We start from the raw sequence: 27,170 nt of genomic DNA on the forward strand, positions 1-27,170 counted from the left end.
TCACACATTTATTGTCAATTGATGATCAAGAAAAGTGCACACAATTCAATGGAAGAAAGAATAACCTTTTCGACAAATGATGCTGAGACAACTGAAGAGCCACATGAATGAAGCACAGACAAAAATTAAGTCAAAATGGGGCTCCCTGGTGGCGCACTGGTTAAGAATCCGCCTGCCAGTGCAGGGGACACAGGTTCGAGCCCTGGTCCGGGAAGATCCCACGTGCCACGGAGCAACTAAGCCCGTGTGCCACAGCTACTGAGCCTGCGCTCTAGAGCCCACGAGCCACAACTACCGAGCCTACGCTCTAGAGCCTGAGAGCCACAACTACTGAAGCCCGAGTGCCTAGAGCCTGTGCTCCGCAACAAGAGAAGCCACCACAATGAGAAGCCCGTGCACTGCAATGAAGAATAGCTCCCGCTCGCCCCAACTAGAGAAAGCCCATGTGCAGCAACAAAGAACGCAGCCAAAAATAAGTAAATAAAAGGTAAATAAATAAAATTTTAAAAAAAATTAACTCAAAATGGACCAAAGACCTAAAATGAACAGCTGCATCTTAAAACTCTTAGAAGAAAACATAAGAGTATATATTCGTGACCTTAGAGTAAGCAATAGCTGCTTGGATATGACACCAAAATCACAAGTTACAAAAGGAAAAATAGATATATTGGGTATCATCAAAATTCATAATTTTTGTGTTTCAAGGAATACCATCAAGAAAGTGAAAACACAGAATGGGAGAAAATATTTGCAAATCATATAAGGATCTAGTATCCAGAATATATAAATTACTTTTACAACTGAAAACAACAATTCAATTTAAAATGGGCAAAGGATCTAGATGTTTCACCAAAGAAAATACACAAATGGCCAATAAGTACATGAAAAGATGTTCAGTATCCTTAGTCAAATCAAACCACAATGATACGCCACTCCACACCAAGATGGCTAAAATTAAAAAGACTGATAAAAGCAAATGTTGGCAAGAACGTGGAGAAACGAGAACCCTAATACACTGCTGGTGGGGACAGAAAACGGTGCAGCGGCTTTGGAAAATGTTTTGGCAATTCAATCAATAAGTTAAACACAGAGTGACCACGTGACCCAGCCATTCCACTTCTAGGTATAAACCCAAAAGGAATGAAAATATACGCCCACACAAAGACTTGTACACAAATGGTCATAGCAACACCATGCATAATAACCCCGAAGTGTAGACAACCCGAGTGTCCACAATGAACGGATCAACAAAGTGCAGTATGTTCATACAGTGGTGAGTTATCCGGTCATAAAAAGCAGTGAAGCACGGACAGAGGCCCCAGCAGGGAAGAACCTGGAAAACTCTGTGCTAAGTGAAGGCAGCCAGACACAAAGGGCCACAGGCTGCTATGACTCCATTCACAGGAAACGTCCAGCAAAGGCAAATCCAGAAACAGGAGGCCAGAGCGGGCCGGGGCTGGGGGCAGGGCTGGAGCTGCGCACTCGTCTCAGACGTTGAGCCACCCTGAATCTCGCCACAAAGGGCACAGGCTGGACAAGACACCCACCTGTGGACACGGTTACCCAAGTTCGCCCCGGGCTACTAGGCGGTCAGACCCATAAGCGATGGCCGTGGTCCCCCGCAGCAGGGGAGAGTCCACACCTCTGGGGCGCTTGAAGCAGAAGGTGCACCATTTCTTCACGTTAAATACACACTATAATTGTGGCTGTGGTTATAGCCCAGACCTGGGTCTGCCTTCCCATCCTAGCTCATCAGCAGAAGAAGAGGAGCTGACGATCAGAGTGGACCCGGCCTGGCGCTCTAATTCAGCGCGTAGTTAAACTGGTTTGCAAACTTCTCATGCTTCTTCCGGTCCATCTGGTTCATGGCTGTGACCACCCTCTGCACAGCGGCCCTGCAGGGAAAGCACAGCGAGACGTGATCAGGGAGGCACCGGTCAGGGCTCCGGGCTGCTCACTGCAGCCTGGCTGGGTTCAGGCATGGGTCCTGGGCCGACTGCCCGTCCGCTCCCTACGGACGGGCGACACAGCTCGGAAATAGCTAGAGCTTCCCCATCCAGAGCCGGACACCACAGTGAGTGGCTCTGCCCCCGAACATGGCCTTGGCCGCGTCCTGGCACCTCTCCCGTCGCTCCCTGAGCCCTGAAGCCTGCTCCTAGGATCCCCAATTCTGCCAGCACCAGGGTGCACCCCAGAACGAGGGCGCAGCCTGCCCAGCAACCGGGCAGGAAGCAGCATGTGGGCAGAGGCGGTCAAGACACGCTGGATCCACTCAGCCCAGCTTGCTTTCGCCCCACTGTGCACAGAGCTCGACATCCAGCGAGGAACACACGTCTCACGGCCAGCCTGGCTGCCGTGACGAGGTAGCGCCTCTGCCTGGGAGGAAGCCGCTGGGGCCTGGCAGCAAGGAGGCCCAGACACGGGCACCACTCCAGGGATCAGGCACGGCCTCCCTCACAGATCACAGAGGCTCCGGCCACAGCTCCCAGCCCCTCGGAGGACGCCCCCAGGCCCCGCTCCTCCGGGCGCCAGCACCCACGGCACCATCACCCCTGGCTGAGCCACGGGGAGCCAGCCTCGTGCCCGGAGCCCGGGGGCCGAGCCCTCCCCTGGATGCAGACGCAAAGGCAGGCTGGCGGTGAGGAGCCATGGGCATTCCGCGGGGTGCTCAGGAAGCTGCCCTCCTGCTCACCCGACTTGGGCAGGGCCCTGGCGCCGCCTCCTCTGCCCAGGGTGGACGGCGCCCATGGGGCCTGGGCGCAGACACCCTCGTGCCTTCTAGGGCACCTAGCAGCGCCGCAAGGAGCGCCTCTGGCCGCCAGAGCGGCGGGGTGGGGGGCGGGCAGTGGGGGCGTGGGCTGGTGGCCTTCTCCACTCTCACCACCAGCGACACCGGGCCTGGGGCGGAGTGCGGGACCCCGCGAGGAGCTCTTACTTGGCGAAGACCTTCTTGGCGATGCGTGCACGCGCCGTGTCCGCCTGCCGCTTGAGGTCGGTGAGGCCGGACCGCCGCCGCCTGCCCTTCCCACCGGGCCTGGATGAGCCAAGATGCACCCCAGTGGCTGCCTCCACGTCCCTCATGAGCTCAGGGTCCTGCCAGGCTGCAAACACACCCGACACTGCAGAAAACTCCCGGCACCGACCTCACCTGAGCCCCAAGCCCTCCCTGACACGGGGGCAGGGAGGGCCACCGGCTGCCCAAGGAGTGGGCGCAAGTCCCCGTAGGCCAAGGTGGGCGCCTCCACTGGCCCCTTAGGCAGGAAGGCAACCGAGGCTGGCGGCCAGGGGCAGTGCCATGCGCAGGCTGCTTCCGCCTCCAGGCTGACGGTGCCCCGCCAGAACCCAGGCGTGGCCTCCGGACCCGTGTGCTGGCCAGAGGGTGTGCACAGCAGGGTGGCCACGGCCTCTTTACTGGTCCAAAGAGAACTTGGCCCCAGGCCCCAGCGATGAGGGTGCCGGTTCAGGTAGGCGGCCCTGCTCCTCCCGCCACGGCCCAGGCCCTTCAGGTCAGAAGATGGTGCTCCGCGGGGAAACAACCGTCACCCAGCCCCAAGGTCTGGTCTCACCAGACCCGGCTGCAACAGAGACAAGTGAGTGTGCCTGTTCACCAAGACGGGAAACGTTAACTGTCTAAATGGGGGGCTCCCAACGCAGCAGGCCCAGGCATCGGAGTCAGAGGCCAGCATCCCAACTCCACCCACCACTGCCCTGGCAGCGACTTCCGCCTCAGTCTCCGTCCGCTGGGTCGGGGGCAGGGCTGGGTCGCGTGGAGGTCCCTGAGATGCAGGCTCCATCTAGCCTGCTGGCTCGGGAAGGCCGCCCTGGTCAGGAGTGTGACAGCACAGCTCCCCAACGTGCCCAGACCTACGGACCCAGGCCCTGGCTGGCAGATGGGGGCTGGACACCCCAAACCCCGATGGCGCCCACCACGCCAACAAGAGCCCCATGGGGGGCTGCGGCAGAGGGGCCGGGTGGCAGGCAGGGCACGTCCAGTGGGGGGAGAAGCCACGCGCCCAGACAGATAGCGAGGCCTCCCCGAGTTGATTTTTGAAGTGAAGGAATACGGGGCGGCCCAATCCAGATACAGGAACGATTAATCCAAGATTAAGGAAAACTGTCCCAACAGTTTATCTCCCAGAACGAGAAGGCGCCACAGTTTAGGAACCCGGTGAATGGAGCAATTGTTTAAACACAACGGAAAAACGCTGGCACCCAGTAGAGATGGAATGAGCATCTCAGTAAAATGAAGGAGCAATTTAAAAGCCTTTGAAAAAAATCAATAAGAGCCAGGCCGCGGCCGTCCTGCGCGCTGATGGGCCCTGGAGCTCCGCGCGCATTGTCACTGAGGTTAGCGCCGGGAAAAGAAAACTGCCCGGCGTGTGAGGGAGGCGGGGATCGATACTGTAGTTAGTAAAGAGATGCTATTTCACATCTGACTGGCCAGCGCTGGCCCGCGGCCCCGGCCTGATACCTGTTGTTAACAAGTCACCGAGGGCTGCAGAACCCGATACTCTTCAGGGCTGACACAAAAATAGGCACTTAATTTGCTCCCGAGTGGGCCACCAGGGAAGGCCTCGCTGCGGATTAATGGGCAGGGCCCCTCCGCGCCGCCCTCCAGGGCTCCAGGCGCCAACCCTGGGTGTGAGGCCGAAATCTAACATTTGTCTCTCGTGACAAAGGGAAAAACCCTGCGAAAGAGGACACACGGCCCAGCTGAGACCCACACTAGCACCACCCCTACAGACACAGCCGCCTTCTGCCTCGGGGCTCTGCGCTGTGGGCCTGGACTTTCTTTTAAGGAAAGGGGCCCAAGGCGGGACGGCCTCCAGACCCCAGCCCAGATCTGACAAACCACGGGATGTCGACACGGGTCAGGGCCGCACCGTTGGGCCCACCACCCCCACCCCAAGTGTGCTCGGGTGCTGCCCTGCCCAGGACGCCGCTTCTGCGGGTCACCATCCTGCCCGGCTGTTCAGGGGCCTCTGGGGGCCAGGCAGCCGCCACCCGCAGCTTGTGCCAGAACACAGCACCGGCTCACGTGCCAGGATGAGATGAGCTCCCTGAACGGCGGAGAACAGCGTCTCGGTGGCTTTGGCACGAAACAGGCCTACAGGCCGGAAAATGGGGGCCCTGAGTAGGACCCCAAGAGAGCGCTCCAGGCTCAGAGGCTCAGCAAGGATGCCTGGGACCACCGGGCAGGACCCTCACCTTCTGCCCACACACGCGCACACACAGTCCACGTGCACGCAAATCACACACCGCACACACCGCAGCCCTCCTGCCCGGCCCCTCGTGCATGGCTCTGCAAGACAGCAGGTGACGGACAGGGGCAGCTGGCATCCTGGAGGCAGCTCGGGGCTCAGCCAATTAACTTTTCATGCCTCGGTTTTTCCATTTGCTTAAAAACAGGCTTAAGAACCCAGAACCCAAACCAACGATGACAAGGTGGTTTCCGGCCGTGGGCGTGTCCACGGCGCCCGTCAGGAGCCGCGTGAAACGCGGCCAGGCTGGTGCTCAGTGCTCTGCTGGCCCCGAGGACAGCGTGTCCCGACCACGCTTGCGAGCTATGACTGAGTGGGAGGCGGCAGGCGACCACACGTGGCAACCACGGGCCACCCTGTCGGCTGCCGGGGTCCAAGGCGCCCCCCCACGCCGTGGCTGCCACTACCCCGTCCCTCGGACCTACCTGGGCGCCCCCCCGGCCTCTGCAGCTGCTGCTTCTGCTTCTGCTTCTGCTCGCGGGCCCTGTCCTCCGGATGGAGGGGCCGTCCCATGTCATCTCTCGGGATGATCTTCCCGTGGAAAGGGCACTGAGGCGGAGAACGGAGCAATTCTGAGGCGGGAGTGGGCCACTGGCCATCCCTACCTTCACGGCTCCCGGGGCCGGCCGGTCCACACCACCCTCTGCTCACACACCCCTCAAAGGAGGGGCCCTCGGGCGCAGCCGCGACACAGCCAGGCAGCGGATGGAGATCTGGTGTCAGTCTGGCCAAAGCCCCGCCTGGGGCACAGCGCCGCCTCCGTGGACCCCCGGCCCAGCACAGAGCGCGCTCAGGAAACACACGTGGGCAGGGACGCAGGAGCCAGGGCAGAGCAACCCAGCCCTGTGCCCGCGTGTCAGACCACCCACCCAGGGGAAGGTCCTGGCACCAGCAGCCTGGAGCCCAGCGCCCCCTCCGGCCCCATCCTGGCCTGGCCGAGGTGGCCACCCCACTGCCCAGCCGCCCACCCTCCTCACCTTCAGGCGGTCTTGGCGCTCGCAGAGCCGGCCGTCGGGCCGGGGGGCACGGCACCGGTGCTGCACGGGCTCGAATCGCCCCGCAAAGGTGATTTGGCGGCTCCGGAGAGACTCAGAGACAGCGGCACTCTCTACTTCCGCGTCCACCTCGCGGGGCTTCCAGAAGCGGTGCTCCGAGTCGGACCTGCACACGGACCAGACGCTCAGCGCCGTCACGGGGTGGCCACCACAGCACCCGCAGCAAGGCCGGCCTGGGCGGCTGAGCAGGGGGCACCCCTGGGCTTGTGAGCCCATTCGGGACGAGTAGAGACGCTGAGTATGGTGGGGGCACCGCCAGGCACCCCACCCCGGTGGCCCGCCTCCCTAGCCTGGCCTGGACCCGGGGCAGGGGCTCCCTGACGGAGGTTAACAGAGGACAGATCCGCCCACCCCCACCCCCACCCCCACGCCCACGCCCACTCCGGAGAGAAAGCGTCCAGCCCAGCAACGGGGGCGGCTTCCCAGAAACTCTCTGCGGAGTCCCAGGCCGGGCCCGCGGAGATCCGAGTCAGAGGACCAGAGGGCGGTCATGACGAGGGCCTGGGCAGAGAGCCTGGAGCAGTCCTAGGCAGACAAGCCTCATGCCGTCTGCCATGATGCCCAACCATCAGGGCAGACAACAGGGAACGTCCCCCCAGGGAGGAACAAGGAGGTTCAAAGCAGGTCCACAGGCCTCTGGGCAGGGCTGTACAACCCCGGGTAGGCACCATGCCTACGAGAGCCCGAGAGCTGCGCTTGGCGGGACGCGTGAGGGGCTGCGCCCAGGCCGGGGGCAGAATGGGTGCCCACAGGACCCACGGGACGCCCGCACTCACTTGAGGATCTTCCCAGCCATCGGCTCCTCTCGGCCCCAGTAGCACAAGTCCACCCCGAAGGGCACGACAGGTGCCCGGGCCCGCTCTGCCGCCAGCTTCTTGGCCTCCTCTGGACCCAGCGGCACCCTGGAGACAGCAGAGGAGTCGTCAGTGCTGTGCTGCCGGGAGCCGGCCTCGGCCACCTGCCTCTCCGCATCCCCCGGAGCTCCCGGTCACACACCTGGGCTGCGACCTTTGCCACCTCGGGCCTGGAACCCAGGGCAGCCACTGAAGCCCTACGAAAAGGCTGGCCACCCCAAGACCACACTGGGAGCTGGCCTCAGATCTCCGGTCCTCACGGTGGGCCCAGGGGTGTCCTGACGCCTGACCCCTTGAACCCCAGAGCCCTGGCCCACCCCCACGGCCCAGCTTACACACCAGCGCTGAGGACCCCCGGCCCCTGCAGCCCCCGCCCCAGTACAGATATTGGCAGGTGCTTGCCCGGCCGGGGGTGCACATGTGGGGCTGCCTGGGCAGGGGTGGGTGTCGGCATCACCTGGGGCTCGGGGGTGAGGCCGGGGGCAAGTGGCGCTGGAGCCAGTGCAGCTGGGCAGCCGCAGAGGTGGGGTCGCAGGCCTCCTCACTGCTCCGCATCCTCTTCCTCGCCTGCGAGGCCGGCGTGGCCGGGTCTTTCTCCAGCCCTGCGACAGAGACGTATCTGCTCTTGGCCACCATCCCCATGACCCCGGACAGACCCCTGGAGGGCGCTGCGTCCCCATCCCACGGTGACAGCACAGCACGTGTGAGGGCACCGAACCCTCCATCAGCACAGCACCTGCCCCGCCAGCCAGATGAGGCCCCAATGCCAGCATCTCAGCAGCAAGGCCACCGGGCCACCTCTGCAGGCCAGGGTCCGTGCCCAGGTCCCCAGGGCAGGGGGAGGGCAGCTTCTCTGACACTACTGGGCCCCACTGGCCCAACTGTGCCGATTCCCGGGCTGTCCCTGACCCCTGCCAGCCCCTCCCAGTTGGGCACCTGGGCCAGGGGCTGCCCAGGAGGCACAGGGCAGGGTGTGGGTTAGGACCTCAGAGGCACTCCATCCCGAGAGCGAGGGCAGCACCTCCCTCCCCAAACTCTCCTCCAGACAGGGAACCACTGCCAAGAAAGAGGTGAACAAGAAACAAAATATCTGGAAGGTGAGAAAGAAAGAGGAGCTGGAGACCCACCAGGGCCCCACAAAGAGGGAGCCAGGAAGACGAAGACAGCGGGCAAGCAGAGGAGAGGACGACTCCAGGCCGGGCTGAAGGACAGGAGGGCAGCTGCACACCCATGGGCAGCTCTCTCTGGTCAGAGACGTGAAGGGCATTCACACAGGCATCAACTTCCTCATGACTGGACCCCAGAAAGAGGAAAGATAACTGGAGTGGATGAAATAAAAAGCCCAATCTTCCTGGAATCAGAGCAAGAGCAAGACCGAGGGGCTCACTGAGTGTCAGGAAGGAGACGAAAGGAAGAACGTGCAAGTCACTTACAAGGACGTTTAGGAATGCGAGAGATGAACACAAAGATCTGAGAAGCTTTCCTTCGGAAGCCGTAACCATCCCACAGGCACCAGTGTCTTTCAAACAACAGTGAGTGTAAGGTCTGGGGAAAAAAATCAAACTCGGAATTTTATACCCAGCTACGCTAGGTTTCAACATGCAGGTGAAGGACACAGCCTCACCTGGAGGTTCAGGAGGGTCTGCGGGACATGGGGAGAAAAGGCCAAGAAATGACGTCGTAAGATTCACTCCCGCCTCCCCCGAAACCTGAGTACCCACAACCATCAGAAGTAAGTTGGTACCTGGACGACCCAATGTGCCGGGCTGGGGGGCCTGAGCGAGCGGGAGCCAGCATGTCCCCCATCTTGTGCAGGACGTGGGGACAGGGACGTGCTGGGAGGTGCATGGCGAGGGGAAGTGTGAGTGCAACTCTCCCGAGCGGGCGTCACCATCAGAAGCGAAAATACTCGTATCGTTTTATTTATACTGGATGAACGCTTTCAAAACCCGCAGAAAAAAGGTTTACCCAGCAAATAAAAGGTAGGGAAAAGAAAAAACCAAAACAGTAGCAACAACAGCAAACTGAAGAGGAAGGCTGGCAAACAGATGCGCAGCACACTGGCAGCCCCAGCTGAGAACACGGCAGTAACTCAACGGACTCAAGTCAACGAAAAGATACACCGACGACATGAAAAACAAGCAACAATTTCCGACTTTGGCGAGAACCCCTTAAAACAAAAGGTTAACAGAGACTAAGAATAAAAGAAAACAAAAGGATGAAAAGATGCTCGCTGTGCCAATGGGAACTAGAGGGAAGCTGAGCCGACGTCACCACAAAGAAACTGGGTTCTACGTCAAAAAGCTGCATAAGAGGAGCGTGTGAAGGCGTAACAGACGCGAACGGCTCTGCCTCAGGAGCGCCCTGGCAGTTCCGGCCCGACCCTGGCCAGTGGGGGTGGACGAAGGGTCAGTGAGGCCGTGCCTTCTACGACAGACACCCTGGGACCTCACGTCTGAGAAGTCCTTCCCAGGACACGTGGAAAACTGACAAGACAGCCAGGCAGGCAGCTCCAGGGGCCAAAGGGCCGCCACAGGAGCAGAGCAACACCAACACCGACACGAAGCGCTGCCCGCGACGCCACGAGCCTGGCCTTCCTGATGGCGCGTCTCCATCCCTCCATCCACGTGCACGGGCTCGAGAACATCCCCCGCTTAGAGTGAGAAACCAGAAAGGAAACGACACAGCACTGAGCGCTGGGCGCCAGGGGAAGTACTTCCTGGGGGAGGAAGGGGAAGTGGGAGGGGGTGGGAGGGGAGAAAGGCGAAAAGGACGGGCTGGGAAGGCTGGCTCAGGCCACCATCAGCTCCGGGCTCTCTGCAGCAGGGCGGGCGGACCTCACGGCCAGGTCCTCCCGGTGTCTGCACGTGGCCTCCCCGCGTGCACGGCCGGAATGCTGTCCAGTGCTTTTGTAGATGATAGCAGGTGAGTAGCTGCGACAGAGGCCTCATACTGCTCACAAATCCGAAACCGTTTACCCCAGGCCCTTCACGAAAAACTGCCTTCCCTGGCTGCTCCGGACGCCCTCCGAGTTTGCGCACGGCTCTGAGAGTACGGGGTCCACCCCTGCTTCTCAGGTGCCTGTGGCTGACAGTGGAGGACGTGGGGCAGAGCCACTTGGCGTGGCAGGGTCCACCTCGGTCACCCGGCAGCACCCTGAGCCCTGAGGCCTGGGTGCTCTCGGAAGGCCGGCGGGGACCCGGCCCCGTCACCAACACAGCCCGGGTCCAGTCACCAAGCCTTCCAGATGCCCCCACTCGGGCACCGACAATGCAGTGTTACCAGCTGGTGCAGACCCCGACACGGGCATGCGCACACACGGGGAGGCGGGACTGGTAAGTGGCCGCTGTGGCACTCATGTAGGTGGCTACAATCGCAACCCAAAGATCGATACGAGAACTCCTAAGAGTTACAGGAATGAAATATATTTTTCATTGATGTGTTGTTTTAAACCATTAAAAAGATGGGTAAGCATGCTGAAGCAGAGTAAACACTCACAGCACTAAAACAACACTACCGTTCCCACACTGCTGTAGAAAATCAATCTCCCTGACACACTTTCAAGGCAAAAGTCCTAAAAGCAGACGTGTCCCCCGGCCCCAGGTGCTGTGCTTTCGGGGAGAACACTGAGTCCAGGGAGACCAGAGGCCACAGGTCACGGCGAACCCCGCCAGCCCCACCCACCTGCACAGGGGCGTCTGCCTCAAACACAGACTCAGCTCAAATCTGCTCCCTCGGCGGCTTGAGAATGCCCAAACCCCTGGGCTGGTTTAAACTGACCCAGGGGCCCCTCCGTGCCTGCAGCGCTAGAGCAGATGGGGCGGGCGGGATCGATGGCAGGAAATGGAGGGGCGGGGGCTCCGCGTGGAGGGCGGCTGCCAGCCTGACACTATTGATTTTACCTAGTTCAGCTGGCCTTGTAATTAAAATGTAAATTTGAGAAAGAGATTACGTCCTGACAGAAATGGGAGGATTAACGGCAAGATAAAAGCCCCTCAGTGAAAATTCAGAGAAAGAAATGAGAAAGAAAACGGGCACCCGTCTCCTCAGCTGTGGATTTAGACGGAATCTACTGCAGTCACCTGAGTTTAATTGAAAAACCAGTGACGGACTATCAACTACAGTTATGAACTGGCACACCCAGCACTTCCTGCAGTGGCCTCGTGGCCCCGAGCTCTGTGCTCCAGACCAGGCACCAGACCCCTCCAGGGAACGGGGGGACAGCACCCAGCCCCCCCACTGCCGCAGGACAGACCCGGAGCTCAGCAGGTCCTGTCGTGCGAGGGCTCCCAGGCTGCCCGGCCCACGAACAATCAGGGGATGGCTCAGCTCCGCACTGTCACACCTGGGGCCCCGCTGGGAAGACAAGCGGCAGGTCGGCGACACCTGGAGGTGGTCATCCACAGTGGTGCCTGGCAACCTGGGAGCCTCCTGGCGGGGCTGGAGCTCCCTTGAGGGGGGGCAGCCAGGAGACCTAGGAGGGCAGTCATGGCACCCCAGGGCCTCCAGCACCCCTGGCAGCCTCACGGGTGTGGGACGAGGCCTCGTGGGGGGCGGGCCAGGCACCTGGAGGACGAGGCAGAACAGAGGGCACGGGGAGTGGCCCAGTGGTCAGAGGAACCCCACTGCTGGGATGGCGCGGTTGGGGCAGCCGGGACGGAGGGCGGGGCAGTGGCCGGGAGGGCAGGAGGCAGGTGGAGGCTGCACCCTAGGGCACCCAGGGAGGGTTACGTGGCGCAGACGGCAGGACCCAAACACTGGAGGGCTGTGAAGCTGGTGTGGTAACTTGGTGTGACACGCCTAACGGGTCATGCCCTCACACTCCAACTGCCTGAGCATCTAAACTAAGAAATTCACATCTCATCTCACACGCTCTGATTCAAATCAACTTGTCCACGTCGCCACAAACCCACATGTGATCTTGGTTTTATTAGCTTCCTCTGGACAAAAGATGCCTCCTGTGCAGAAGAGGCTTTTGGAGACTTTTTGGAAAAGAAAAGAATGCTACACGGGAAAGACAGGTCGCGCGGGTAGCACGCCTTCTCAAGGTGTGTCATTGCTCCTGAGCCAGACGTCAGGCTGCGACTCCATCAACGGGAAGGAGGGCACCACCTGACCTGGGACGCCCCTGAGAAACGGAGACTGGGCAGCAGGGGAGCCCAGAGAATGTGGGGTGGTTGCCCCCCACCCACCAAGGCAGTGGCGTCCCCCCCGACTCCCTCCCAGCTCAAAGGGCCCTACCGCCACGGCAACCACACCGCGTGCCCCCAACACCCTCCCCCAAGCCCAGGAGGCGCTCTCTGCTCTGAGGGTGCCCTTCCAACCCTGGACTCGCTCCCGATGGCTGAGACTTCTATGACCCCAAGCAGGGCTGCCCCTCACTGTGGTGAGGCCTGAAGCTGCAGGGCGGGGGGGTGGTCAGCATGGGCCTCCGTGTGTGGACAGCCTGGCCGCGCCCACAGGAACTGGCAGCAGGGCCTGCCCACCAAGTGGACTGCGGGAACCCGGGGCGGACCTCGGGGAGGGGCCCAGGCCAGTGAGCACCCCAATCAGGAAACGAGAATCACATGGTTTTCAATGAAGGCAGCTCTGCAGGGTCGACGCGCGGGGACGCAGTGAACCTCAGGACCAGGTGGCACAGACTCGGAGTGCCACCACGGCCAGCTCCCTGCTTGCGGGCCCCAGGCCGGACGTGAGGTCTGCCCTGAAGGGCAGCGTCCGGGGCGGGACCTCCTCCCGTTCCCAACCTGGCCACTCACCACACTCAGACTGCAGGTGCTCAGGGACGCAGGCCTCATAGCCCTCCTTCTCCGGGACCTCCACGAAGTCCTCGTCGTCCTCATCCTCGTCCCGCGGGGCTGCCGCCTGTGGACACACCCCCAGACCTGTGAGTGGATAGCACAGGCAGAGACCCGGACAGCCCCAGTCCCGCTTCTGTGGACTTTCTCCAGGTTGGGGTTTACTGTCGACCGTGACGGCCGCATTGGAGGTCCGCTCCCGTCCCTAAACCACACGAGCTGCACGCGCTCCCCTCCACCGGCCGGCCCTGAGATGCGCGGATGGGCACTGCTTCAGCCCACAGAGCCCCCACGAGCGGCAGGTCTCAGCCGCACAGGCAGGGCCTGGATGACGGCCCTCCATCCAGCTCCAGCCAGGCCAAAGCACCTCGTCCTGCCCCGGGCTGGCTCCCCACCTGGGTGTCCAGTGGTGCCAGTGTGACCTACAGCACTTCTGCAATACTCTACCCTCAAGACGGCTTGTTAAGAAACTACCGAAGAGGAAGCTTCCTCTGGACAAGGCCAACCTCCCCACCTGCTCTGTGAGGCAGGGTCACTGTGCTATGCCTGGAGCCCCCCCACCCCTCAAACCCAGGGACCCAAGAACCACCCAGGGCATTCTTTTCAAGACCCATTCACTCCGCCTCTGCCCCCACCCGCTCCTGGGCAGTGCCCAGCTGGGTAGGAGCGGCAGGGGCACGGAGCACAGAGGGCTCACGTTGTGGGGACCAGAAGGCCCTCCAAAAAGCAGGACGACCGACGGCCTCGCACACGTGCCAATGTGCTGGGGCCACGTGCAGCATGGACGAGGTGCTGGCAGCCCACGCCGCGCAGACTCGGAGGCATAGCCCCTCCAAGGCCAGAGCAGCTTCCTGCTCCCCTTCTCCCTCACCCATCCTCAACGGCCCCCCGCACTCCAGGACAGGGCGTGGGGGCCTGTCCTTCTTGAGAGGGTCACGGCAGGAAGGCGCCCAGAAGCCCGGCCCCGCTGCCAGCGCCATCCTGAAACACTCGGGGGGCGCTGCCTGCCTCCAGCCTCTCAGGCCCACCCGAAGGAAACGTCCAGAGAGGTAGCCTGCTATCGGGGTGATAGCAACCAATGGTTGTATCCATCAGACTTGCCCTCCCCTCCAGAGCCCATCTTGACAGCAACGTCTCAGGGGCACACAGGCACGCTGGAAGAAGGACGGAGGGCCCGGCCCGCCGACCCCCAGGGCAGGAGGCCAGCCAGGCCGCTGCCCTTGGCACTGCCAGGCCCGGGATGCCCCACGCCCTGTGGACCCGGAATCCACGGAGGAGCTGCCCGCGAGGCCTAATCAGATGCAAATGCACTGAGCTTGGACACAACCCGCGGCGTGCGTCTGGGAAGCATGGAGACATTAATCATTGGAAACTGTAATTTTTGTTATCGGTCTAACACTGATCAAAAGGGAAGCCTGTCTCCGCCGCTGACCTGTGAAACGTCCCAATTATACTCTTTGGAAATGACAGGGGCACTTAACTCCAGAGCTGAGCAAATGACGACGATCAATCACGTTTGAATAACAATGAGCCACGGACCTGAAAATTATTTTTGTATAGAATCTGCCCAGGAATTTATGAAAGGTGGAAAGCAGCCCAAGGTTTTAGGGCATTACGGTCCCGGCTAGTGCAGCGCGTATCAAACACTAAACAGAATTTATGTGTTTTAATTTTCTAAAAGGTAGATGTGGACCGAGTGCCACAATGCATAGCACATGGTGCCAGACTTTAAATACGGGGCTCATTTTCATACAATACTATGCTTACTGCTCACACCCTTGAATTTCACCGGGAACTTTTATTAAATTTTCATTTCCTAAAAAATAATTAGCTGCTTAGCTAACTATTAGGAATTATACCTTCTTTCTCCCCAACTAAAGTTGTTTATCCCCACGATTAAACACTAAAGCCTGGCTCCCTCTGTTCTTGAAGTCTCAATGACGAGGCCATGAGGCCGTACCGCACCCAGGAAGACCGTCAGGCCCTCGAGAGCTGCCTCCTTAGGGGCCCCGGCCAGATCCTCGGGCACAGCTCTGCTGTGAGCGGCCCCGGGCCCTCGTACGAGACCTACCTTGGCCATCGCTGCCACGCTCGCGTCCTAAACCCCTTAGCGGCTGGGGTGACCCTCAAACCACGGCCCTGCGGAAGGAAGCAGGGGCTTCGCTGCTGATACTGAACTCAAGCTTGAATGAACCAGTCTCGAGTTCTAGTTCATACGGGCTGGGCTGGGCTCTGCTGTCCTGAGCACACAGCGGGACCTTCTGCGTCCGGCTCTGGGCACGCTACCCTCACGGGAGAACAGCAGTGCAGATGTCCCAAGGCACAATCCCTGCGGCTGGAACACCTGGGGCCAAGGGCCTGTTCAGAGGAAGGGACCCCTGCCCGCAGGCTGGACAGTCCTCTCCAGGCCTCCGGAAAGCACATGGCTGGAGACACTGAGGCCCACGAGAAAGCATCCACCTGTGCTCGAGGGGCCAGCCCAGGGGTCCCAGGCAGTCGCGCTGGCAACCTCCCCTCAAGGCTAAAGGTCACATATCAAGTCAGATGCCACACTGCGTGCGGGTAGAGGCACTACGGGCAGAGCAGGGGTGAGGGGAGGCCCGAGGATCCTAGGAGGAGGTCATGCCCTAGGGAGGAATCGGTTGAGGGTGGGTGGCCTTCAAAACGGGGCCAGACTCGCCAGTGGTTCTCAAGAGCAGTTTGCTGGGAGCTGAGCTTCCCAATCGGGAAGAAAGACCACCAGACATGCTTGAGAAAGCAGCCCGCCCTCGTCCGGGGGCCAGGAGGCCATGCCAGGCCGCCCCCGGGGGAGCACCCACCCTCCCTAACAGGTCAAGCCCCAGGGCCTCGGAGGCCCGGGCAGGCGGTCCGAGCCCTGTGGTCAACCGTCTGGGTGAGGGCCAGGCCCCAAGCTGAACCCTCCCAAGGCCGCAGGGAGGTGTGGAGGACGCCCTGGGCTTTCCTCTGGTTTCACACAAATTGATTCTCGCCCACAGTTAAAAGGATTTAGAAAAATGAGGCTCCCCGATCATAATTAAACAAGCAATAAAAACAGCTAAGATATACAACGTAATCTGTTTACAGAACTAGGGCAGCCGGTTGCTAATTACTTGAGAAGGATGGGAAGAGCTACCTCCCAGGTCTGCCGGCCCAAGGCACACCCGAGATACAGCTGGACCATTAAATAAATTTTGTGCGATCTAATTAACTCGGGGCGCCACGTCCATTACTTTTCACCCAAGAAATCACTTTTGTTCAGTTTCATGTGTGTCTGTTTCCCTTTTTTAACAAAAATGATGTAAGGCCTCGTCAGACAAGTGAGCTCCGAGCGGCATTTGTCTCCGCGGCTTGATGGCAACGCATTTAAAACCCCATTCTATCTTATAAACTAAAAATTAAACGTGCTCAGCTGTGATGGCCGTCATCACATCTGCTATTTATATGCTAATGCCCTCCCTGGACGCAGTGCAAATTGCCCAGCCAGGCCAATATCTCACGCGCATCTCCACTGCCCGGACGCACCTCAGAGGGCAGAGGACGCGCAGTGACCACCACGGGCCCGCGGAACAGGAGGCGGACGGGGCGTGGAGCACGTGCTCACCTCCCGCACGGGGGCCTGAGAGCCACCAGACCGACTGTCCCTTTCTCACCCGCCCCCACGCGGCCGAGCCCTGGGAGCTGCTCCAGCACCTCAGCCAGCCTCCGGGGGTGCGCAGGGAGGCCACCAAATGCCTGGCGTCCATTTCCAACCGAGGCCGGGTGGCCTGGGCCTGTTCTGCATGCAGATGAGCGGCGCGCTCCTCCCTCGGCGCGACCTCCTAGCAAGAGCGAGGTGCTTGCTGTGCCGCCTTGCCTTGGCCAGAAGACCCATGCGGCTCCGCCTAGACTCAGTCTTCCCATCCGTGAGAGGACGGTGAAAATGGAATCGACCTCACAGGGCTGACTTTGGAATTAACGGGACCACACGTGAAAAGTGTTTGGAAGAGAGCGGCCACCCTGGAGGGTGCTGGGGAGGATGGGCTGCAGGGCAGGGAGGGCCCAGGGGCTGTGGGGGAGACGGCTGGCCCCCGCCCCCCCCAGCAGCTAACACGCTCCTGGTCGCCGTCCTCGCGAGCACGTGTGCAGCCCTCTCCCCCGGCTCCAGCCCTCACACAGCAGCCTTTGGCACGGTGGTGGTGGTGATGGAGAAGCCGCGTCACCAGGAAGGTTGTTTACCGGCCCTGACGAACACAAGGTCCTGACTGCCAGCTGATTTAGTTCCCTTGCTTCCCTGGGGCGCCCGACACGGTCAACATTCCACTCCCCTTGTTCCCTGCTCCTTCCTTTTCACCTACAGGAAGCCAGCACTCAGCTCCGGCAGCAGAGAAACGCCTCGCCTCCAGCGCACAGAACAGCCGTGACAGCAGCCTGGCCTCGGCCCGCGCACCCGCCTGGGCGACCAACAGGAAGAAAACCTCACCCAGAGTTAAGAGGAGCTATCTCCACTTTTGCAATGAGAGGGAGTGTGTCTAAGTTAAAAGCCTGTGGCTGCCACCTCAGACCACCAATGGGTGAGAACGAGAGCATCCGTGCGGGCATTCCAGCCGTGGAAGCGAGGAACCCGACAACTGAGCAGACGCCCACACTGTCCACAGCTTAAACAGGCTGATACTTGGAATTATTTATTTCTGACTTACTGGTTGGGGGAAGATTAATATTTTGTTAATTACACAATACAAAGTTAAGTGGTGATCGTAGCTACACAGTTAAACAGCAGGCAATTTGCAAGTTTCCAAAGGATTTTTATCAGCTTAACAGATGTAGCAGCCACGGATTATTAGACCTCTCCTCTAGCAGCAGAACCGGAAACTAAATCTACCAAACGGTGCTCCGTATCTATCTAGTTAAGATTTTCCCCCGGCCCGCTTCCACAAGGAACTGGGACAGATGCTCTATAAAACAAACGGTGAAACGTATTTAAGCTAACTTAAGTATTCTTTAAAAACAGAACGTCTACGTCAAAAGGAAAACAATACAGCAACACGCAGACTGAATCAGGAAATCTGAAAACAAGGCCCTTGGCCTGGCTGCAGTTAGGCTGCCCAGGAGAAGCCCTGCACGAGCCACTTTCCACGGTCGGAGCCATCGCCTAAGCTTCAGCGCGACCGCCACGACAGCTTCGGTCTCTGCCACGCGTGTTAGATTCTCAGACATTTAACCACACGCTCCCAGCTCAGCGCAGGCCAAGTGGGTAAACACCAGCAAAGGGTTTAAGCCCCGGACCTTTTACGTGAAAAGAGTGAGCGAGAAAGACTGGGCCGTGATTCTAATCGCCACTGGGCCGCGCGGCGCGGGCACAGGTGCGCAGATACCACAGCCTGCCTATTCTGGGAAGCAGGCTACCCGAGCGAGTGGGCGCTGCCACTCGGCGGCCCAGCCCCAATCACCCCATCAGCAGGCCCGCACCACTGCTAGTGAACCAGCCCGCACGCTCTCCAAGGATTCAGGGCCTCTGGAATCAACTCCTGGAGGAGCCTGACAAGGCAGCGCCACTCCCACACCCGACCACGCGCCCACCCCGACAGACCCTGGCCACCCCAGCTCGTGCCCTCAGCCGCCTCCCTGCACAGAGTGCACTCTGACCTGACCGTGCCGCCACGTGCCTCCCGGGCTTTGGGGCTGCCCGGCCACCGTCAAGGATGCGTTGATGTTCCAGCTGGAACCAGACGCAGTGGGCCGTTCAGGGCTCGCTCCCAGCAGCTGGCCTCACCTAGTGGCTCTCAAGGGAGCCACGTCAAGACATCCGGAAGGTTCTGCTACCAGTTCTGGGCTCCGAGTCTTGCCAGCCCAGGAAGTGCAGGCTGGCCCCCGACCCGGAGGGACCAGACTGTGCTGCCTGGTCTCTCCTTGAGGCTCTCCCCCAAAGCCCTGGCTGCTCCAGGATGCCTGCTGCTCGGAAAAGGGGGGAGCTGCCCCAGCCCCACCAGACACGGTGAGGGAAAGGCGGCCTCAGGTGCCTGTGAAGGGGGCACACGGTGTCAACCCCTGATCCCCACACCCCTCACTGCTCTCAGCCCGGCCTTCCACCCTGACACCGCGCCAGGAGTCCGCTGAGGCTCAGAAACACGCCCCCCCCAGACCTGAGAGGATGCACAGACCAGACCAACTCCTCCCCCGGGCCCAGAAAACACCCTTTCTCATCGTGAAACAAGTATCTCGGTCAAAATTCACAGAACTAACTTACTTCCTGTTCAGTTATGCACCGAGCAGAGCCCTAGCGTCCACGGAAGCAGGGCCAGGCCCCCAGCTGACGACCAGGCCTCGTGCCCGCGTGTCTCGGGAGAAGGTCAAGATCGCCCTCTGCCGGTCCCCGGGGGCTGCACACCCGCAAAGAGGAGGGCAGACGACGGCCCTCGGCTCCGGAAACTCTCACAGGGCCCATCCCCGCGGGCCCCTGGGGGCAAGGATGAGGCACCCAGGCCCAGGGTGCTGGCCACTCTCCCCTCTAAGTCTGAGGGGCTTCAAACTTGACCTTTTCCTCAGCAAGGAACAGCGCTCTCCCCACCCCAGGGCTTCCTCAGGAAACGGGAGAGGGACCTGCCCCTGCCCCCGCCCTCCTCCCCCTTCAGGTGCCACAGCTCAACCCTGTGGGGTTCGGGCTCTGGGTGCCCCTGGGGCGCAGTGCACTCTGCTGCCTGTTTCCTTGCTGGTTCTCACCAAAGGCTTCTTGGCTCTGATGGCTGACGACGTCCAGCTCTGGCTGTCACCTCTCCCCACACACCCCCTCCAACTGTAGCGCCTCCCCGCCCCCCACGACCCCCTGGAACACCCTCAGAGGACCCAGCTCTCTCTGTCCCTTTCAGGCACGAAGGTCCAGCTCCTGGTGCAAGCCCATGGGAGGGGCCCTGGACGCCACCACCTCTGAGGTTCGGGGTCACTGCACAGGGGCCTGGTGTCCGGGAGCAAGTGGTTTTACCCCTGCCCAGTCCCCAGGGCCCCTGGACCAGGGCCACACGCCTGCCCCCGCCCCACAAGCCTTGCTGGGGACACAGCCATCGAAGATCAGCTCCCCGCTCCCGAACCATGTGGCACCTGGGAGGCGGCGCTGTATGCCCAGCAGATGGCGGGCCTTAAGCACCCTCCCAAAACCGGGCACCAGTCCCCACGTCCACCCCACTTGGCCGCCCTAGGCTGGGACACCGCTCTGCGCGTAAGAGACATCCTGGTCTTCCGTGTCCTGCAACCACCCTCGGCTCCAGTGCACAGACGGGAGAAACGCCCAAGGCTGGACGTTGCTACCGAGTTCACAGGAAGGGGCCTACTAGGTGCTTGGGCCGGGCGGCAGCCTAGTCTCAGCGAGGCCGCCTCCCACACATCCCTGCCTGGGCCCTGGGAGCCCCCTCCCCAACTAGAGCCTTCCGCCCGCTGCCCAGCCCACCTCCCTCGCCCTTCTGCCAAGACCCGGTCCCAGTCCCTCCACGTGTGGCGAGGGCCTGGCTGTGGCCTCTGGTGCTCAGTCCAGGGCTCCCACTCGGGGAAGTCGGTTCCCAGGGAGAAAGAGAAGGAACAACGCTGGGGCCCCAGGGACGCCTGCTTGCTTAGGAGGCCGAGCTGGTATCAGAGGAAGGTCCCCTGGCTGTCCTCACGGGCGGACGGGCCGGTGGCACTCACCTCCCTCCTGCAGCCCTCCTCGGGCATGACATCCAGCTCCCGAGATCGCCTCAGGGCGGTTTCCAGCTCGGCCTTCAGGTCGATAGCACCCTCCAAGTGCCTGCCGCGTGTCCCTGCGCGGGTGAACAGCTGCGAGGACGGGGAAGCGCTCAGCAGGCTGGGCACCCTCCCTCCCTCCCCCGGGCTCGCCCTGGCACCCTCTGCCCACACGCCTGGCCCACCTGGACCCAGGAGCACACGGCTGGCAAGAACTTGTTCTGGATGAGCCTGAGCGTGTCCCGGACCACGTGGATGATGACCAGGTTGTCCTCATCCTCGTGCACCTTCAGGCTGTCTGCAGCAAGCACACAGGTCATCAGAGCGACCACTGTCCGGGCAGATCACCGGGCACCCCAGACGGGCCACCCGCACTGCCACCCACCCTGCCCCAGCCACACATCACCCGGGACCCCAAACGTGACTCCCTAAGGAGACTCACTGCCTTGTGATCTCGGCCACGATGGATTTAGCCTGACCCCAACGCCTCCCTCCACGCCAGGCGGTCGGGAGACCCTCCCCGCACTACTTGCGGGATGGAGGCCGCACCTGCCCCTGGGCCCCAGGGTCCTCCCTCTGAGCTCTGCCATGCCCGCAAGCCTCAGCCAGGCACCCCAACCTCCAGCACGCCCCTGCCTCCATGGCCCCGGCCAGAGGGTGTCGGTTCCTTGGGGCTTGCAGGGCTCCTCCTGCAGCCCAGCTGTCCTCCAGCCCCGCCCCAGGGGCCTGGGCCACATGGGGTTGGACGGGGTGTCAGTGCCCCTGCCCCACCGGTGGCTGGAAAGCAGGAGCCACGTGAGGCCAGCCTGTCACCACCTGTGTCGTCACAAACACGGTGATGAGCTGTTTCTCAATGACTTCTTTCTCCCAGCCACCCTCCGACCCCTCCGCAGGGGCGCCCCATCACTGGCGCGTCAGGCCCACCCTCACCGCCGGGCCTGCGTGTCGCGATGAGGACCCACAAGCCTAAGTCACCCCTGCCCCCACAGCTCGGGAAGCAAGCCCAAGCTCTGGGACGGGCCCGCACCTGAGGAGAGCTCCACCTCGAGCGTGTACTCGCGGGAGCCCAGCCCGTGCTGCCGCACAAAGCCTTCGGGGTCGCTGTCCTCGTCCCTGTCCTCCGCGGGCGGGCCCTCCGCACCCGCGGCTCCCGGGCGGCGGGTGCAGGCGGCCAGGGTCTTGCTGCAGCAGGGCTGCTCCTCGTCCCTGCCACCCTCCTCGGCCATGGCGGGCCAGGCAGCCCCCGGGGTCGGGTCGAGGTCAAAGGGCACCAGCAGTCGGAAGCAGCTCTCCAGCTCCATGAGGCAGCTCCGGATCTCCCCGGACATTTCTGGGAGGACGAGACGGGGCTCGCTGGGTCCCATCAGGACTTGGCCGTCGAGGGTGGGGATGCAACCAGCCGCCCGCCCCGTCCCCCACTTCCTCCACAGAGGCAGGCAGGAGCCCTGCTCCAGAGAGCACCCAGCCGGCCGCGGCAAGGCCGTCCTTCAGGACGTCCTGGGTACCACCCTCAGTCCTGACTCATGCTGCGACGGCACCCGGCGGCGTCTATGGACGCCCAGCGAGAGCCTCTGTGGGCAGTACTTCTGGAAGAGAGCAGCCAGCCGAGGGGGCACACCACCACCGTCCCGCTCTGGCCGCCCCCCACCCTCCCGGCATCTCCCCCGGGCCGACCACCTCTCCCTGCTCTGCGGCTATCCTAAGGCCAGGCCTCCTCCCCAGGTGCTCCCACCCTGGCTGCCCTTCACGGGAAGGGCTGGCCAATGGTGGGGATCTGGGGAGGAGGCCGGCAAGACCACGGCTGGGGGGTGGGGGAGCGTCAAACGCATGGGGTGTGCAGACCACGCGGGGTGCACGTCTCAAGCACTACCGCCGGGGCCGCGGGGGAGGCGTGGATGGCCTGCAGGGTGCCTCCTGCTGCCCGGCCTCCAGAGGGGAGGGCTGGGGTCTGTGGCTGAGTGCCTCCCCCAGCCCTCAACCTGAGCCAGCTCCGCCCAGCCAGCCTGCCCACTTGCCTCCCCCCCCGCCCCTCCGCTGGGGACCAGGCCCTGGGATGGGAGAACAGAAGGCTGGGCGGAGACCCGAGCTCTGCCTGGGAAGGGGCAGCCGGTGGGCGCTGGGGCACCCTGTTCCCCACAGCTCACCTTCCATCTCCCGCACGGCCTGCTCAGACCTCTCCTTGTAGATTCTGTCCAACCGCTTCTGTTTCTCCTCTGCTCGCTTTCTCTCCGCCAGAGTCCTAGCGCCCACATCTTGGAAATCTACCTGAGAAGTCGAGGTAAAGATCAGATCTGACCATCGTGAACCCAAGTAAAACAAGAATCAAAAACGGGCCTAAGGGGGCTTCCCTGGTGGCGCATACGTTAAGAATCTGCCTGCCAATGCAGAGCACACGGGTTCGAGTCCTAGTCTGGGAGGATCCCACGTGCCGCAGAGTAACTAAGCCTGTGCGTCACAACTACTGAGCCTGTGCTCTAGAGCTCGCGAGGCCACAACTGCTGAGCCCGCATGCTACAACTGCTGAAGCCTGCAAGCCTAGAGCCCATGCTCTGCAGCAAGAGAAGCCACCGCAGTGAGAAGCCCACGCACCGCAACAAAGAGTAGCCCCCGCTCGCCCCAACTAGAGAAAAGCCCGCGCGCGACAATGAAGACCCAACACAGCTAAAGATGAATAAATAAAATAACTAAAATCAAAAAAACAAAAACTGGTGTAAGGGAAGACGGAGCCTCGCCAGCTACAACCATGAGCTCTACGGGTCTCGACTTCACACGCGCTGTTTTAACACACACAGCAACACGCTCAGCTGCGATGTTTAACCCCCGGTAAGAACACAACCACCGGCGTCTCCCAGTAAAATAAAACGTAAAAGACTTCCATCCCCACGTGTGCTGCATGCAGGCAGGCAGCAAGCTCGCTCCAATTAGTGGGAAGGAAGGCTGCTGGCTGGACCGAGGGGCCTGAGAACGACGCTCGAGTGGACCCCTAGGGAGCGGCAGGAAAGGCAGCAGCCACAGGCCAGGAGCACGGGCACGTGGGGGAGGCTGGCGCTACTGGTACTGGTAGGTACCATCCACCGGGCTGGCCAGAGCCTGTGGCAGCCCAGGCAGCAACTCACACTGAAAGCAGGGGACAGCCCAAGCGCAGAGCCCAGCACAGAAAAGGGCTGCGTCTGAGCAGCTGAATCTCCCTCCTCCTTTTTTCATCTTTCCTAGAAACCAGGTCCAAAGGCTCAGCACTACCTACACGTGGGGACAAGCTGCGGCTCTTCCCCCAAAGCTGCTCCTCCTGTCTTGGGAGCCCCTGAGGCCCACCCCCTTCGGTACCCCCAGGGGCCAGGCAGGTCTCCCCGCGGGGAGGGGCAGTGCAGCTTGGAGCCTGCCTACCTGTTTGTTGTGCGTTAAGAAGTGGAAGCCCAGGGCCAGCTTCTTATAGGCTGTACCATACTTCTCGTTCCAGCCGCGGATGGCCCGGGTGGCGGCCTGCCTCAGCTTCTGTGCCACCTCTCTGGGCGGTGGCAGGGGCCGCTCGTGGTCGGTGCCCAGTGTGAGCTCCAGGAACTCCTGGAAGTTGGAAACGACTAGCATCCTGAAATGGTGAGACCTGGCAAAGAGCTGGTCCAGGACCTGGAAAGCGGAGAGGCGGACCTCGGCGTGCTCCTGGCTCAGCTGGGCCATCAGCAGGTGGTAGGTGCGGCCAAGCTGCTCCTCTGAAGACCTGAGGACACAGCCATCCTCACCAGGCGCCTGACGCACCCACAGGTGGCAGGGACGCGGGCCCTCCCACAGCCCTCTGCCCTTCCTCCAGAGCAAAGTGGACGAACTACTGCCCGCGGGCCAAACCCAGCCCCTGCCTATTTCTGCACAGCCCACAAGTCAAGAACAGTTTTTCCTTTTTTTGCTTAAGACAAGTCAAAAGAGTAACACTTCCTGACGTGTGAGATTCAGCGTGGGTGCCCAGTTTTATTGGGACCCAGCCAGGCCCATTCATTCATTCAGCGGCTGACCGCCTGTCCACAGCCCAGTGCCCACAGCAGACCTGACCGCCTGCGGAGCCTGAAAGACTCCCCGCCCGGCCGGCCCGCGGGTAGAGGCCTGCCGGCCCTGCACTCGCGTAGCAGAGACCCCACCCCGAGGGGAGACCACACGTCCCAGCACCCCCAGAAAACTCTGGGAGCCGCCCTGGCAGGCCGGCGCACACCCTGACCCCTCGTTGCTCCTCCTACCGGCTATCCCCGCCCCTGCACACACCCTGCTGTTTGCGGAGATTCTGGGGCGTGCGGCAAAACCTGATCTGAGCCACTATTTTCTATCAAAACGTAAATCACTAACAGGATCACTTAAGTTTCCCTGCTATGTAAGCACAGGATAAGAACGATCAGTAAATCCCCTCGGCTTACGTTCCCAGCATCTGAGAGGCCCTCGGCAGTGGGAGAAAAGAAGGGGTGGTGTTGAGAAACAGGTCCTGCAGAGCCCACCTGCTATGATCTCTAACCTTCCTCCCATCCTTTGTTCCAACAGTAACTAATCCATAAGTACCACACGTGCGCTCAAGGACACACACACACACACACACACACACCCCCACACCCACACCCACGGGAGTGAACAGACACCAACCACAGCCCTGCTGTGTTCTCCCGCATGCCACACAGCCCCACCTGGGACCACTACCCAGAACACGACCAGGCGCTGCAGGGCCCTGGGGAGACGTCCCAGGCGTGTCCCTTTACTAGTTCTCTCCTGGCAAAGGGTCGATCGTGGGGACAGGCAGGGGAGGGCGGACCCCGGGGGAGCCCCACAGTCTCCCAGGGCTGTCACGGGCTTGCTGAGACAGCCGTCACCTAAAACGTGAACGCTTATGACGTACTTGCAAATTTTCTTCAGCTCCCTCATTTTCTCGGGATTCACTTGGGGCTCTCCTGAAGTCGTGAGCTCTTCCACCAACTCTGAAAGTTTCTGATCCATACGTAGAAACCTGGAACGCAGACACGCTAAATGACCGCCTAGTACTTCAGGGCCCTGGGTTTCATCGGCAAGTGTTTGCTGGGCTGCACTCTGTGCTGGGCATCGGGGTGTGGGCGCGAGGCTGGGGCCTCGCTCCCTGGCCTCTGAGAGGTGACCCCCGATGCTGAAATACAACCGTTCAAGGAGACGTTCCAAATCAGACCAACAAGACGTTTTTGGTGGAAGTTAGGAAAAGAGTAACAACAGCTCGTGAACTCTGGAGGTCTACGGTCCGACCCCACCAGCGCGGCAGAGGCTGCAGCCCCGGCTGTTCTCCGCCTCTGGCCACGCACTGCGGTAAGGCAAGGATCAGAACGGTCTAAGCTGCACTTAGTTAAATTAGCTTTCCCACAGGACCGCCGCCGCCTCTCTTTCCTCGCCAACACGACTATCCATCCAAAGGCCACAAGGCGTCCTCTACACCCGGAGCGAGCTGCTGCGACTCGACCTGCGCGCGGAGAGCCGCCCGGAGGCCGGGTGCGGCGGAGGCCGGGGCGCCCGCGCAGCACTTGCGCAGGAAGGAAGGGGCCGGGGTCGCCCTGAACCTGGGGCGCCGAGGACGCCTGGCTGGCTGCAGGGCTCGGCTTCACCAGGGGAAAGAAGGGCCGGGAAGGTGGGCGCAGCCTCTCCCGTCGCGCCCGCCGACAGTAACGTTTATCGTCGCCGACCCTCGGCGGCCTGGGCGGGAGCCGCTCTCCCGAGCACACGCCAGCACCCGGCTGCCCACGGCCCTGTCAGGGCCGACTCCGCCCCCGTCCTGAAGTCCGGGGAGCGGCCGGACTGAGGAGGGGGCGTCTGGGGAGGGGTGCGGTAGGGGCATCACGGGGGGGACGCAGGGGCCGTCCCCGAGAGAGGGCTCGCCCTCCGGCCCCCCGCCCCCGCCCCGTCGCCCCTGCCCGGCGGCGCAGGACCGCGATACCTACCGCGCGACCCGGCCGCTCGCCTCACCTCACCCTTCCGGCGAAGGGCCCGCCCCCTGTCACATGCCCCAGATCGCGACAGTCATTGGCTCGCCCTGGCCCGGGCGGCGCGGGGGCGAAGGTCGCCCCGGCCACGATAGCGTGTTCGCCGCGACGCGGCTGCTCTCAAGTTAGCCCGCCCCTTCCGGATGAGGCCCCGCCCACCTCCTGTCACGCGCCGCCGAGCTCGGCAAGCAATGGCTCGCCCTGACCTCCGAGGTGCGGACGTGGGGTCAGGGCCGAGGTCTGCGCGGTGACGCAGGCGCGCTCCCGGCAGGGGCGGGGCGGCCTGGGAGGGCGACGCGCGAGAAAAAGGAGGCGGGCGGGCGCAGCAAGTTCTTAAAGGAGCCGCGTGCGCGGGGGACGGGGCGGGGCCGGGCTGAGGGGTGCGAGCTTGGCGTTCACGGCGTCGCCGCCGGGAGGACTGCTGTCCCCCGGCCCGGCCCCGCCCCTGCGACGGGACGCCCGGGTGGGCGCCGCTGCGCGTTTCTCCGGGAGCGCCGGAGACCCTTCCCCAGACGCCACTCGGAGGACCCGGGAGGGGGCGCGGGCT

General features: G+C 61.8%; 1 protein-coding gene across 4 annotated transcripts; it reads right to left on the bottom strand.

Annotated features, from left to right (window-relative positions):
• Positions 1-1,453: 1,453 nt before the first annotated feature.
• UVSSA (UV stimulated scaffold protein A) lies at positions 1,454-26,688 on the bottom strand. 4 transcript variants are annotated; one of them, XM_027103968.1, is made up of 14 exons: positions 26,582-26,688; positions 25,522-25,629; positions 24,039-24,369; positions 22,799-22,919; positions 21,682-21,984; positions 20,840-20,952; positions 20,619-20,747; positions 12,930-13,035; positions 7,628-7,772; positions 7,093-7,218; positions 6,239-6,422; positions 5,687-5,810; positions 2,936-3,101; positions 1,454-1,895 (listed from the first exon to the last, which is right to left on the bottom strand). In XM_027103968.1, the coding sequence occupies exons 2-14, from the start codon at positions 25,617-25,619 to the stop codon at positions 1,802-1,804; spliced, it is 2,040 nt and encodes a 679-aa protein (XP_026959769.1). In that variant the 5' UTR covers positions 25,620-25,629; positions 26,582-26,688; the 3' UTR covers positions 1,454-1,801. The 4 variants fall into 4 exon arrangements, with proteins under 4 accessions (XP_026959769.1, XP_026959768.1, XP_026959770.1 ...); XM_027103967.1 differs by lacking the exon at positions 26,582-26,688 and having other exon boundaries at positions 25,522-26,516; XM_027103969.1 differs by lacking the exon at positions 26,582-26,688 and having other exon boundaries at positions 22,799-22,915; positions 24,039-24,215.
• Between the last annotated feature and the right edge of the window lie 482 nt (positions 26,689-27,170).

Source organism: Aethalodelphis obliquidens, unplaced genomic scaffold, assembly GCF_003676395.1.
Source record: "Aethalodelphis obliquidens isolate GAN/ISIS:26980383/991018 unplaced genomic scaffold, ASM367639v1 scaffold6, whole genome shotgun sequence".
In the NCBI taxonomy this organism is placed as follows: domain Eukaryota; kingdom Metazoa; phylum Chordata; class Mammalia; order Artiodactyla; family Delphinidae; genus Aethalodelphis; species Aethalodelphis obliquidens.